The sequence below is a fragment of the Passer domesticus genome, chromosome 2, assembly GCF_036417665.1.
Source record: "Passer domesticus isolate bPasDom1 chromosome 2, bPasDom1.hap1, whole genome shotgun sequence".
NCBI lineage: Eukaryota > Metazoa > Chordata > Aves > Passeriformes > Passeridae > Passer > Passer domesticus.
This window is the reverse complement of record NC_087475.1, coordinates 28867430-28883222: the sequence shown is the minus strand read 5'-3', so window position 1 is coordinate 28883222 and position 15793 is coordinate 28867430. Positions and strand designations below refer to the sequence as shown.

Genomic DNA, 15793 nt, shown 5'->3' with positions numbered 1-15793 from the left:
AAACATTTGGAGAAAGATCAGTTGCACACATTCTTAATATTTCACAATAAACTGAGGCTGAAATGGAAATTCAGAGGTATTGGTACAGTAGTCCAGAACCACTATTAACTTCAGTCCCCATGTCTACTCCAGAACTTGCCAGGACTTGTGCTTAAAGCCTTGGCACTACACACCCACCCCAGCCACAAACATTGCTATATTTTTTCATTAGTTAAGAACAGAGCAAAGCAATTTTGGACACCCTCAAATTTGTAATGCACCTTGTAAATGTAAAATGTACCTTCACATTTTATAAGGCAGTCAGAGGAAAGAATTTGTGTACATCCTTTAAGTAACAAATAAAACAGTTCTTGGGAGGATTCTACCATAGTCTCTGTAGCAAATGTATCAGCAGATCTATCAATTTCAAGAAAGCTTTTAATGAAAATAAAGTGGAGTCAGAGATCAATGTTAGAAACTCCACTAGAGCAAAGAACAGTTCAAAAACTTATGTAGAGACACAATTCCAACGATTCGGTTTTAGCAGAATCAAGAGTAAGGAGATACAACTAAATAAACCACTTCAACATGAAATAAGTGAAATGGAGTCCTCAAAATAAAACTGATTACAACTATTAGGGAACTAACCTCCTCTATTCTACTTTCCACCTTCTGATCCCCATTTTCTTGAAGAGACCTGTTGGCAAGAAAAGAAAAAAAATAATCCACACCTAAGCAATAATTGCTCCACTGCACCTGCATCATATTAAAATAGCATCCTCAGAGCACCTCAAGTTAGCATTATTTCAAAAATATAATTAGAACAAACTAAAGAGGATGGTCTAATTTTCATTGAAATCCATCAGTCTGGCAGAAACTGCACCAAGCCCACAGGAAAGAACGGTACCAATAAAAATGACATTCATCTTACATAAAAAATTAACTGCATTTTAGAAAAGTGTCTAATTACTGGTTTTGAGTGCCAATTTACTGTGCAAAGGCCCAAAATGTCTCTTTGAGGGTCTCTGCTTCTGTATCCTTACTGTATGCTGACAGAACTTTTTCCCTTAGGCAAATGTATCCCACTTTGACTTCGAACTTTTCCAAACACATGGGAAAAACCCCAACTGCACTAAAACACATCTTCAGCAACCGCCTGATGGGCAAACTGACTTCTCACACAAATGTTACTCATCTGACATGAGGCCAAGGATGAAGTATGTTGTGGTAACTCATGAAAACAGAGTACTGTCTAAAAGGCCAGTGTCTTGCACAAAGCTGTGTGGTCTTATTTAGATTCTAATTGGGTAAAGTGTCTCAGTTATGTTCACTTTTGAGTAAACTTTTACAAGTGTAGAATCTGTATTTTTAAATTCTACCTCTTGTATTAAGGTTATGCAATTTTCCTAACATTTATGTTACTCTGCTTTTGGGGGTTTTTTTTCAATTAAACCTTCTGAAAGGGGAATTATTCATCTCACAGTAGTTAAGTTTTTGCATACTAGAGGAATCCTGGGTATCCAATATAAAATGCAGTTCTTTCAAGTGAAAAACAGAGCTCCTTTACTTGGGGCCTGAACTTATTACACCTAGAGAAACAGAAGATCCTTTGTTAAGCAGATATATATATATAGACCACACTGTTAGAAGTTACAGCAATGATTCCCTTCATAACCCTCTGAAAAACTTTCACTTTTTCAGAAAGTCAACTCTGTATATTACTGAGGCAAAGACCTTACTGACCAGATTCATTTGTATCTCTAAAGAATACAGTAAATTCCAACACTAAGACACACATTGCCTGAACCATCTTTTCAAACCAAGTTGTCATTTATTGCACTAGTGGCGAATAAAAACCCTGAAGCTAATGTTGAATGAATTTATTATAAGGAAGTGGTATTCAGCTATCCTGGTGGATTTTGAAAATGTTTTCCCAAGTAACAGAAATTTATAAAAACTATGCAAACAACTGTGGAATAGATAGCATTTCCTCTCTTACAAGTGAGCAAGGAAAATTTGGAAAACCCCTAAGAATTTAAAAAGGTCTCCCCAAAAATAGTTCCTACTGTTTTTTACTCACAAATCCTGCAACTCAAGGACTGGCAACTCTGCAATCTATTTCTTAATGAGCATTTCCTCCCAACAACGACAGTCTTACTGGCTGAGGACCAATATCAGTCCCTCATAAATTATTTTCACCCTCAACAGCTCTAAAAAGGACATCTCAAATAAGAATTCAGAGGCAGATAGGGTCAGAATTTATAAGGACAGCTTATCAGGAAATAAACTGTATCAGGAAATAAACAGGAATATCAGGATCCCACACCCACCTGTCCTCCTCAAACCTCTCTCTGAGGTTCTTGTCCTTTGTTAAGAAATGCTCAGCTGCTCATATAACAGCTGCTACGCTGCCATAGCTCACTGGTCATGATAACATGGTAATCTAACTGGTATCTCCATCTGCAACCCACAGCAGCCCAGCAGCTGTTTGCCTGACAGCTGAGCACTCTCTGCATCAAGGGTGGGAGGAGTTAGAGTGAACCACTTGGGACAGGAACAGACTCCCAGGGTAAGCTGTCCTGGGTGTACTAGAGCCTAGAGAAAATTTCATTATTATTAGTCTCTTTTTGTCTCAACCTTTCCTTACTATGTGCTGCTAGCAGTGGCAACAGAATACCAAAACCCTTTACTAGCAAAACAACATGGTAAAATATTTTGTCCTCTATACACAATGACTTTGCTGTAGGGAACAAGCTGTCCCCATATTCTCTTCAATTTCTCTTGCAGCTGTGTCTTCCCAGTGAATTTTCCTGCAGGACAAACTCGCATGCAAGCAGAAATGTGAAAATCTGCATGTTTTGCATACATATTGTCTTTCTATTTCTAAAGGAAAAAATTCTAGTGGACAATGCAGGATTTTCTGTTTTTCAGCAGTTAAACCATCAGACTCTCTACCAATTAACTGTGGAGGAGGAAAAACTCTCCAAAGCACATTTCTGATTCTAGGTACAGAAATATAATAATGGGAAGCAGTAGAGAATGTGCTGCTCTTCAATATTTAAGCCCAAATTATCACTGAGATACAGTCATGTCTGTGCTGAGGAAAAGCAGAATCCAAGACTATAGAAACAGGTATGCCAACCAACTGGCCAAAATCAGAGGATGAATTTGTGCAAAGAAAAGCAAATGAAGTGTTGAGTAAAATTCCAGGTGAGATCTATATCAAATATACAACAATTTTTGAGACTGAACACCTGTATTTTAAAAAAAATGGTATCAGCTGCTTAGCAACCACCCAAGCAACAGTGTGAGCTGCTGCTTTTCTCCCTCCTTTATATATATTGACAGGAAAGGTAAATTAATTTTATTAAATATAAGGATAGTCAATACAAAAAATTTTATACATTACCTCATATTGACAACATTTCCCCATACAGCTGGAAAATAAGAAGAGAGAAAACATTATAATGTCATATAGCAGTACCTGAGGTAATTTTTTCTTATTATCATCAGAAGGAATTTAAGACAATAATAAGTATGTTAATCACAAACTATCTAAGTTACATATACACCCCCCATATATAAGTGTCTAGAACACTGTTTGAGAGTAGGGCTGGAATTCTGATGAGATTACATGGGACTGTAAAAAAAATACGCAGGAATTATCTAACCTGTAATTTGTCACTGCACACAGACTGGATAAACCAGAACACTCAACTTGTTTATTAGGGAAACTGGAAAAAAATGACAAGAGCAAGAAAGGAGCCCTGTGGACCTGAACCACACAAATTAGAAACTGCAGAGTGACAAAAGACTGGCCACTACAGGCTAGAGCTGAACCAGACCAAAGACGTGCCTCAGGAGTCCTGCATTAAAGGTAGCAAGTCCTTGTGTCCACTTATAATTGTGTCTAAATACATACATAATGTGATGTAAACACAAAAGACACCTAAGCAATATAACTTACAACGCCTCAGTAAGCAAACAAAACTCATTTATTGCTATTTGTGTGGATAAGTCACAATATAATTCAACGACCAAAATATGTAATAGATGTAACTGGTCAGGGCTTTGGTGATTATTGGAAGACTATCAGAACACTGACTACTTTTAACTTTCACCTAGGAAACAGAATGAAGTTTAAAGTGAAAAAATTAGAAGCCATAAACCATGACACGGAACACTTGACAACTTCACATCATCAAGACAAACAAGATTAACATGGAACAGTTATGCAAGGGATCTTGCAAAACAAGCAACACAGGAAATATACTCCAAACATCTCCAGAAAATCATTCTGGAGTTGCTCTTTAAGAGACAAGGCTCAAGCTAAGGACCATATTACACTGGGGCTTAGGGAGTAGCCTATATGCAGTATTACCATACATATAGAAAACTTCTCAAGTGTCCACACATTTCATAACCTATATTTTGCCTACCTTTAGGCTCTGCATATACATTCCACCACTATTACTCAATGAGCTCAAGCAGGTGATGAGGTGTTACAGAAACAAAAAACAATGCTACAGTCACAGGCACCTCCCAGGCAGGAGAAATGAAACATTCCCAGGAAGGAGGAGTGGGGAGGACACAAATGAGGATTCAGTAATGCAGTTGTTCTAGCCTTCAGGGGATGGGAAAGCTACTGAACTATTTTTAAGTGCTGAGTGCTGCTGAGTAATTAACGAGTAACTCAAAAGAATCCATGACAGACTAAGAAATAAGATGAAGGAGAGCTCTGTGTTATCTGTGGTGATACCATAAAACCACTTCTCATCTTCTGAGAAAAAGAAAGGGAAGCTTTATTATATTAGAACAAATGACCCATAAAATCCAACTGAATTTTTAAATAACCTGGATTTTGTGTTAACTAGATAAAGTAAATTTAATGTGGTGAAAACAAGATACAGCGTTGAGCACAGTTAAATTCAAGTTATTTACCCTCTGGCTAGGATTTTAAAATTATGTATGATAATGCTATATGAAAAAAAACACTTTTCTTTTAATGAGTGATGACAATCTGGCAGTTGCAGGTACAGAATTCTACAGTTAGAGAAATCCATACAAATAATCTAAGTGGTTATGTAGTGGCAGGAAGCATCCAGGTTTAGCTGGTGATGTAGGAATTGATTGAAGAAAAAGAAAAAAAAGGAGTTGCCAGCTGCAACAAATACCACCCTCCCAATTTTGTTGCAAAGACAGTGAAGCCACATGGCATACAAAGAACTGTCTTCCTAAAGAAAACATGTAACTTGTGTGTGCTCAGTGCCCACAGCAGAGAAGGGAAGCTCAAAAAGGCATTCACATTCATATGTTTCTGATATCCCAGTTCTGTAGGAGCCCATGACCTCCCATTAAACTTTTACGAAACGTATTGGGTACCACTGAAAAAAAAAAATCAAAAATTGCAAAATTAACCATGCAGGAACTATCACACAGAGAGATCTGAAGAACTGTGAAGTCTCTCATGTGTACAGACATGTTGCAAAAACTCACTTCAGCATACTGACTGCCCTTATAAAGGATCTGAATGTGCAATTCTAAAAAGGATCTCTTGGGCTACTGGTCCTCACATGAAGCTTACAGCAAAGTTGAAGGGATCAGAGCTAATATTTTTGTACAAGAGTGGAAATAAGGTTTGGCTGTTTTCCTTCCAAATACACAGCTGTTTATATAACGGGCTTACCCAGCAGCAGAACCAGAAGCACAACTGGCTCACAGAGGATTTCCCTGCCCTAAAGGTTAAGTCAAGGCTGGTTTGACATTCAGGCAAGAATGATGGAAACATAGAGGTAAGTAGGTCCAAACCCACAAGCAGAATGATGAAAACTACAAGTCTAAATTCAAGATGAAAATCCTTACAGGAATCACTAAACCATTTGATAGGCCCATCAAGTTCAGTCCCCAAACTCACAAACAACACAGATGGTTAAAAAAAAATCTTCCACATCAGCAAGGTCATGAATTAGGCACTACACAAACCCAGCTTTGAAAAGCATGAGACTCCTAATGGACCAAATTTGAGCAAACACTAACACAACCCAGAACTTCACAGTAAAAGTCAGTTTTAAAAATTCAAGTCTAAAGCCAAATATTTAAGCCAAAATGTATTAATCCAGGATAATAGTCCTGTGCCAATTCTCAGACTGTAGAGATTTAACATCCTCACCCCCCACAGCCACACAGAACATCCTCTGTGAAGAACTTCCAACTCACCCAACTAGAGAGCATTCATAAACATAGCCTTCCTGCCATCTGCTAAAACTCTGTGCTGGGAAGAATTCCTGATTCATTGGACTAGGCAGAAGCAGGACTTGTAACCTAACAATTAAGACACTCACAAGAGAAGGAGACAAGAGTTCTACTTTCAAAGACTGATTGTAAACCTCACCCAATGACTGATGAACATCATAATAAGTTGGCATTAGGGGAGTGAGCAGAATATCTGAATTGTTGTAGCCTGTTTTAGTGGCCTGTAGGAGGAGTAAAAATAGGACTACACCCATCTGTTTTGAGGTGGTTTTTTTCCCCTTTGCATCCTTTTCATAGAATAATGAAATAATTTTATTGCATTTTTGCAAGGATTAATTGCAAGTACCATGAAGAATAAAGTACATTAGTCATTAATAATTTCCACAGACATTACACTTTAAAGTGAAGGCTTCCAGAGAAGGACATCATGCTTTGAGTGAAATGATGAAAAACTCTCTAAAAGAGCCTCTTTTAGAAAAAAAAGAAAAAGTTTCTTAATGCTCCAATCACAGTATTTTTATTAAAGAGGTATTTACATTTATCTGACTAAACATTAATCCCTCAGGGTTTGTAAAAAACCCAAATGCTTTTTCATTTCTTTCCCCAGACACTGAGATTAAGCTGTAACTACCTGGCAGGCACAGCCTTACAGTAAAATTGTTATAGATTATCAAGACTTCTCAAACCTCCCTTAAAGGCAATTAGTCATATATGAGTAAAGAATTTGGTGTTGATTTTGTTCCTACTGAATGTATTTACGTTCCTGGAAATTGAAAAGTTTGTTTAGTTTTTCTAGAGAAGTCCCATTCTGAAATGATGCTGAATGCAGAGGACTGCAATGACTGGGATACTGTCAGCAAAGGAATAGTCCAGGAGCTATCCTTTGTATACAAACCAACCATGCCTACATTTAGTAAAACAAACAAAAATCCCCAAACAAACAAACAAAAAAAAAACCACCCAAAAAACAACAACAAAACAAAACAACAAACCACAAACAAAAAAACAACCCCAAACCACAACAATACAAAATACAAAATCTGTTAAATCACACTTGAAAAATACAATAGAAATCCCAAATATTTGGCTGGGGTTTTACTGAGCATCTACTATGAAATGGACACTTCAATATCACAGTAAGACTTTTAACTCTGACCAGCTGCATTTCATAGCAGGCAAGTGCTATCTTTCCAGATCCTCAGAACACAGGAATAGGATGTATGTTTTCATCTAAATATCCTTTGAATTTGTCATCTGTAATAATACTTTTTGTACAGGTTTCTATCAAATACAGATTACTACACTAAAAGAACCTTGCATGCCACAATTAACTCATCCACAATAGGCTGAGGAACCACAAAAACAACACTGTCACAACCTGAAGGTGGGAAAAACCACAATCTTAAAAGAAGGCTGTATCTTTATTCCTCTTCTCTGGGTTTCTTTAAATGACATTAAAATCAAGTCACAGACTACCATAGGCCCTCAACAGTAATATACATTCAATCTGAAATTATTAGTGACATCACTAGTTTCAGCATCCCATATATTTTAAAACAGATGTTTTAAAAAGCAAAACTGTGATGTCCATAGAGATCCAACTGTACCAAAACCAGACGCAATCTCTTTTAAAACAATATTCTTTTCCAATTGCTTTATTGTTTGCATTTTCAGGACACTGTTAAAGAAACATTTACACAAACTTTTCTCTAAATAGATTTAGCCAAAAGCACAGAGATTTTTTTCCCTGTATCACTCACCTTTCAACTTCTGCTCCTCAAAATACAGAGATTACAAGACAAATACAGCATGCAGGAATAATATGAATTGATATACAGTCATAATCAGAATTTTTAGAGCAAACTCATATGCTCTGAAAATCCAATATTAATTGCTTCAGTCAAACTCTCCATTTCAGAGAGATGCAACAGCATTCAGAAAAGGGTTTGTTTGGTTTTTTTTTGCTTAAATCTGACTCTCCACAGTCATTCAGCAACTTGAGTCTCCTGGAAGAAATAAGGTTTTAGTTTCCAGACTCAAACCTAACAAAAAGAGAGAACATGCAAAGGGAAACCATAAAATGCTTTTTAATACAATTGCATTAAAGTTTTGATTTAATTGCTTTACTTATTTAATAATAAAGAAAATTATTATTTTCTTTAGGAAACTATTATTTCCCACACAACGCTTTGTGGCTAAATTGCAGAAATATGACTTTGATGGACTACTCAAGCAATGGCAGCTAGGTGGCTGCACCCAGGGCTCAGTGTCCAGAGGGAGATCAGTAAAAACTGGTATCCATCAGGGGTTGCACTGGGACCAGTACTGCTCAGTATCCCCATTAATGACACAGACACAGCACTGAGTGCATCCCCAGCAAGTCGCAGATGACACTGAGCTGGTAAGTGTATTCAGGGAAGGGATGCCATCCAGAGGGACAATGATAAGCTTAAGGAGAGGGAAAACATAAACCTTATGCAATTCAAGGCAAGTGCAAGGCCCTGCACCTGGGTTGGAGCAACCACCAGTATCAGTATACACTGAGTCACAAGAGGACTGAGAGCAGCCCTGTCAAGAAGGTCCTGGGGGTACTGGTGGAAAATTTGGACGTGAAATGGCAACACACACTTTCAGCTCAGAAAACAAATCAAAAACACTGGGCAGCACAAAAAGAAATGTGGTCACCATGTCAACTGAGGTGATTCTTCCTCTCCACTCCACTCTCATGAGACACACCACCTGCATACAGCTCTAGGGCTCCCAGGCCAGGAAACACATTGACTTGTTAGAGAGGGTCCAGAGGGGAACACAAACATCATCAGAGGGATAAAACACCTCTCTTATGAGGACTGAGAGAGCTGTCTAGAAGAGCCTGGAGAAGAGAAGGCTCTGAAGAGACCTTACTGTGGCTTTACTTAAAAGGGGCTTCTAAGAACAATGAAGAAAAACTTTCTAGCAAGGCCTGTAGTGACAGGACCCTGAAGAGGCAATGGTGCTAGCCTGAAAGACTAGCACCATTTAAAGGTTTAAGTAAGATGCAGGGAAGCAATTCTTTACTATGGGACTGGCAAGCCTGTAACAGGTTGCCCAGCAAAGTTTTGGATGGCCCATACCTGTAAACAACTTGAGGTTGGACAGGGATCTAAGCAACCTGTTCTACTGAAAGATGTAGAACATCCCACCAGGGTAGTGGGGGACTGCATTAGATGATCTTTAAAGGTCTCATCCAATGCAAACCACTTTGCATTGATGATTGGCCAAACCACTATGATTTGGCCAATATATTTCAAATCACCTTTTATAGTTTTGATTCCATAAGAATAAAAAACCCTCTCAACTGTAGTCCATCTGTAATTCCAGCAGTATGTTAATTTGCTTTAGAGAATTATTTTACTGATGAGAGTATTTTGCAATATTAGTGGAGATAACAACATACGATTACTAATCATAACTTTGTATTAAAAAATTCCACCTTCCCGAGTGAAGTTTATGATTATGCCTTTGGGGAAAGTACAACAACTTGAATATTAAAAAAGATTTTGGAAAAAAAATACACCCCTGGTAAGTCTACACAGATCTCTGTATGGCAAATAGTTCTTGTTGCATCTGCCAAACTGATGCCTTGCTCAACAGTAGAGTTCCTGCCTCAAACCTAAGACAGCAGATAGGAACTGTAGCTTTTCCCACATGAGAAGTATCCTAGACACAAAGACACAGGGTTTGCTAAGGGAAAGATGCTCTCTCTATATCTTGGACAGCACCACTGCCACTCTATGTAAACAATTCAGCTAGTCATCAACTAGCAAAACAAAGGCAACACAATCACCAGGAAATTTCTCCACTCCCTCTTAAGAACAAACACTTAAGCCTTGGCAAGCCAATACTTTCCTACAGCTGTGAGATAGAAAATTTGCATAATGTTGTTTCTTTACAAGAGTTAATGGAGCTTCATACTGCATGGGAAGGTAGCCAAGGGTACTTTTTCTTACATTTCAATTAGCATCATCACTTTATGACTGAATTTTGTTCTTCATTTCCCAGATGGAAAATTCTCTTGAAATTTTCTATTAAGTCTTTTTTCCAATTCTCTGTTCACTGTTACTACTCCTTCCCACCTCATATCTTCAGCATATCATTCTTTACCACTGCTCCTACACTGTTGATAGCTAAGATTGTTTTCAATGGACTCACAGAATGTTCCAATGGTCAACACTGTAACTGAAACAAACTCACTTTTCCCAGCTACCTTCCACAAATCCCTTCAAGTAAATTGATGCAATAACCCCCTCCTCTCCCTCTCTTCAGTCCATAAATGAGATGCTGAAAACTCTGCTTTGGTCAACCAACCTTAGAAAAAAGAAACAAGCAATATAAATGTCAGAGAAATATTCCCCTTTGCAAAAACAGAGGGTAAAGAAGGTGGAAGCCCTAAGAGTATCTGACCTTGAGTGGAATGATGACAGGGCTGTCTCCTGCACAGGCTGTAGAAGAAACAAATACTAAGTGGAGGTAAAAGATTAAAGACAAATATTAAATGGAGGTAAGAGAGGAACTGTAAGATTAATTTCTCCAAGATGCCAAAAATTGTTTTAAAACATCATGGCTAGCAAGGCATAGTCAGAGTCCATCTATTCCTGACAAACAACTGAAGCATGAACAAATTTTCATAAGCTACACGAATACAGCTAGTTGCAAGCCTGATAAGCAGGGAACTGGAAGCTGTTACGACAGTGAACTTATTTGCATAAACCCACAAACGAAAGGCAACTTGGTGAATGTCCTCCACAACCATTTTGAACTCTTCCATGGCCAATCAATCATGACATCTAGTTAAAAAATGGCTGGGGAAGGAAGATTTCTGATATTGAATAACATTGAGACAGCCTGAAGCAATATGGCAGGACCAACTTGATAACTGCTCTTCTATTATGAAAAGTGGAAGTAAAAGCTTATCAAAACAAAACACTAAGTAACATTTAATCTTTGTTTTGAACATATGCAAGACAAACAGCTTGCAAGGGACTGGTAAGATTCAAACTGAAAAGCTCACTCACACCTCGATATTTTGAGAAGAGAACATTGTATTCTTCCTAGCTGATGAAAATCTGACAAAAACAAATGGCTAATCCTATAAAACAAAGCACAACAACTATGGAAACTAACAATGCTGTGAAAAGTCAAGCCACTACACTACAGGATGTAGTTGCCTCACATTTTTTTGACATTTCATTTTTAAGTTGTTCTAATAGCTGTGCTATAACTTATCTTACAAAGGAAATGAGGTCTTAAGCTTGGATCTCATGACAGCACCCTAAAATTCCATTTTCCCCTTGGAAAAGGAACAAGCCTACTGATATACTTCCTGAGAACCATGTGATATACAAATGAGTAAAGAGAACTGTTCTACTTTACCAGAAATAGAGCTCTTAACCTTTTCATTAAGAACATGCAACTGCCCTGTCATACATCAGCAGATTATTTAGAGTAGCATCAAGATTAAAGCAAACCATGCAGACTGATGGTCTGGTCTTTAAATCCTGGGTACAAGATTCTAAGTGTATTTCCAACAATTCAAATAGGTTCTGATTCTGCAAAGGCAGTACCACTGAAGCATGGTTGCATGTCCATATAAAACTGAATATACACTCAAAACTTCCAAGGGAGTGAGTTTAAGGCATCTATCTATTGACATCCCAACACGCAGATTTTTAAAAACAGAGGAACACTCTCAGCCTGCATATAAGTTATTCATATTGTGGTGAAGTTTTTTAACATTATTGATTTAATTCTCTGTTCTTTTATGATCTGTCTACATTTCTCATTACAGACAACTAAAATCAATTAAACCCACTTCACTTCTGTTCATAACCACCTCACGTTCTGAAGCTGTGGTTTCATAACAGCTTCAAGATGATATAAGTGGAGCTCATGACTGAAAGAATTTGTTTCAGTCCACCTCCACACACCCCTCCAAGCCACTTTGGTTAGCATTAGCACTCCTGCACTATTTTGCTGGGGGTTAAATCGAGGAAAGTTAGAGCAGAAGACTTTTTCCCTTTAAAAGGGCAATGCAAACTCAATCTCTGGGCAAGGTTTCCCACTACATGTAGCACAGTATAGTCATGCAATGTTCACAGACGAAGACAGCACTGAAGGTGAGTCAACTAAGCTAATTATGAAGGGTATTAAAAAAATTGAGTAGCAGTCTGACATATTACAGAGTGATTCAGACAGCTTGCTAGCTGCAGTATCTCAAAATTCATCACCTGGGCAGTGGGGAACTACATCACCCCTTTCACCCAGGACTACAGAAAAGGTAAAGGTAAAATTTAAACTTTTTTCACTTCCTTTTCCCAGGAAACAGTTGCTTAGGTTACAACAACTTTTAATTGCCTGCTACATAGAAATGCTCCTTCTGAATTCTATTTTTATACACACAATAGCACAATGTTTCAAGTGAATGATTTTTAAAAACTAATATAAATTAGACTTATAGAAATGAGGCATCAAATACTACCTTAATTGAAATCCAAAGTAAGGATCTTTCTGGCTCTAAGTGCTACTAGGAAACCAAGGGAAGGAGTCCATAAAGGAGTTCTAGGGATCTTACAATATGACTCTTAACAGTGTATGTCATGTCATGATGCTACTTCAACCAAAGTAAACAGGAGTCCTTCGGAGACAGGCTCCTAATTGCAGACCTGCAAAGCACGTGATGGATGATGGCAACACTGCCAGCAGCACTGCCAGCAGCACTGCCAGCTTTTATCCCATTTTACCACTGTGCACCTCCTGAAGCTGGAACCAAACAGCTGAATACCCACACTGTCAAACGGCTTTAACACACAAGGGTGATCTCAGTCCAGACCAGCTCCTTCATCTGGTGCACAACAGAGACATTTCAGTCATTGTACGGATGGGGAGCAGTGATACTGAAGACAGCCCAGCCATGCACCACTGTGTGAAACGACCAAGAGAGCCGCTGAATGACTCTTGAGAGTAAAATAGCTCACAGCGTTTCAACTGTATGCAAAAAGTTCTTTCTCTAGTTTGCAAACTTGCACAGAGAAGTTCTTTGGGCACCTTTGTAGCCAATTTGCATTCAAAGGCAAAAGATTTCTAGGAAATAAGACTTTTGTAAATTATATTCCCAAAATATTTGCTCAGGGTTTCACACACAGGTTGACAAAATGGCATTATTTAAAAAGTCCTAGCCTCTAGTTCAGAAAAAAATAATGTCCTTGCCAACTATTTCATTCCCTGTAAAATGTGCTCCAAATCTGAATGCCCATGCCCTAATACTGAATGGAAATTCATGGAAAGGAGGCGCACAGCCTAAAAACACTTAGTCATTTGGAGAGTACTTCAGAAAGAAGGAATGTAATAAGTGCCAGCACATACACCTACACCAGCTGCTCAGTTTTCTCAGATTCTCTGCTATTTCAGTCAGGCATTATCTGACTGCAAGCAGAGCGTAGTGATGATTCAGTAACATTGTGAGGAGTACCCTTTCAGGGTAGGTGAATGGGATTATAAATAATCACTTCTGAGAGAAGCAAACAAAAAATATTCTCTCCAGAATCTGAAAGAGCAGTGGCATCTGCTACCATACCATACTATGTAGCTGACACCTAAGGATTTCACCACCACTTTTGATCTCTAGTCAAAAGATGGGAAAGCACAGCATGTTAGATTTGCAAAAAACATGTTCCCATCAGACTGCAACTTATTGCCTTTTCAAGCCACTTTTTTGCCACAGTGACCTGTAGTCCCTCTCCTCCTCCACTTTTTTTCTGAATCAAGCAGTCAGAAGGCTTTTTTTTCTGAATCAAAAAACAAGCAGTTCGAAGGCTTCTCCCTTTCTCAGAGTTAGAAAGCAAATGCCAATTACCATCCAGAGAATATAATCAACAGCTAGGTCCCAATGACCACATCACCTGCCACTCAAATCCAGTTTTCACAGCAGCCTAGTAACTTTCATTTTGAAAACTATCACTCTTAGCAAAACACGTAAGCCTTTCAAAATAAGAACTGACATTAAGGTGTCAGGGTGCAAGGGACCTGAAGTCACTTGGACAAACAAACTGTCCTGAAAGAGCTGAAACACAACTTCAATGGTAACAGAAGTACCTAAATAGTGAGGTCCAGTAAAGACAACAACATATGGTAATGAAGAGAATTGCTGTGTTTCTGCCGTAGGAAACACCACTCCTCTAACAAAATTGCTTGTGTTGTACCTCTGCACCTTCCCAAACCCACAGGGAGGCTCTGAAAAGTGATGCACACACTCACCCCCAAACCTAGCTCACCTATACCTATGTGCCTTCAAGCTCAAGAGAAGGGCTTGCTCCCTACCTGAACTGACAAGGTATCGTGCTGTGCACACAGAATCTACCTGAGTCTGAAAACAAAACGGGCTAAAACAAAATAAGTTAAAATTGCAACAGAAAAAAACAAGTACGGGAAGAGAGCTGACAGGACAGCGTTTTAAATCCATTTTAAACCTATCTGACTCACCGCTAGTAAGAGAAGTCATAAACATCCCCGTCACTGGCTGTTCTAAGATTTCTAAAGTACCTCTGTGCCTCTCTCCTGGCTCTTAAGACTCCAGCTACGCGCTGAGTTAATAAACAAACATTTATTTAGCCCCCAAAGGACTTGGGAGGATTTTACAAAAACCAGACACGAGGCCTACCCTGGAAAAACTTCCCCGAGGGCTGCTCACCGCTACCAGGTGGCGATCGGGGCGGACAAAGCGCGGTCTGAGGACAGGAGCGGCTGCGGAAACGCTCCCGGAGCCACGTCCCGCCCGCACCGCTCCCCGCAAGCCCTCGGCACGGGCAGCGGAGCGACGACTGCCGGGGCCGCCCGGCACGGCCGCCCGCCGCTCTCGGCAAAGTTTCGGCGGCAGGAGCCCGAGCCCCGCGCCCGGAGCCTCCCGCGGGGAGCCCCTGCCCCGCCGGGCCGCGCCCGCAACCGGGCAGCGCAACGGGCTGCGGGAGGTGCCGCCGCCACATCCTCCCCATCCTCATCCTCTTCCTCCTCTCCTCCCCGGCGGGCGGAGGGCACGGGGGGCGCCGCGCCAGCGGGCAATGAATGGCCGTGCCAGACCCGCCCCCACCCCCGCTCACTCACAGGCGACGTAGGCGACGAAGGCGAGCCCCATGAGCAGCTTCATCCTCCTGCGGTTGATGGCGGTCAGCAGGCGCAGCAGCGGCCCCTTGCTCACCATGCCCCGCGGCAGCGGCACGCAGAGCGCCGGGCACGGCCGCGGCCACCCACGGCTCCGCTCGGCCCCGCTCCGCCCACCCCGGAACCGCCCGCGCAGGCGCAGCTACGGCCGCGCGCGCCCGCTCCCCCGCCCGCCCCGTTCCTCCCGGGCCGCGGACGCGGCCGGAGCGGTGGCGGCGCATGCGCGCGGCCCGTGCTTCCCTCATAACAAGCGGCTCGCTCCCGGCCGCGCGTTCCCTGCGGGGGCCTGGGGAATGGAGTGTGCCCGCAGCCTCCCACTGGCCTCGTCCGGTCCTTCAGGGTGCTTCAGGGTCGGGGAGGCTTGGTCACC

General features: G+C 40.5%; 1 protein-coding gene across 1 annotated transcript in view; it reads right to left on the bottom strand.

Moving 5' to 3' along the window:
• Positions 1–15573, bottom strand: part of UXS1 (UDP-glucuronate decarboxylase 1) — a 55977-nt gene extending 40404 nt beyond the window's left edge. Inside the window, exons 1-3 of the mRNA XM_064407972.1 lie at positions 15367–15573; positions 3389–3416; positions 628–676 (exon numbers count right to left, since the gene is read on the bottom strand). Of these exons, the coding sequence (XP_064264042.1) occupies positions 628–676; positions 3389–3416; positions 15367–15463 (174 nt within the window). The 5' untranslated portion in view covers positions 15464–15573. The remainder of the gene's footprint in view (positions 1–627; positions 677–3388; positions 3417–15366) is intronic.
• Between the last annotated feature and the right edge of the window lie 220 nt (positions 15574–15793).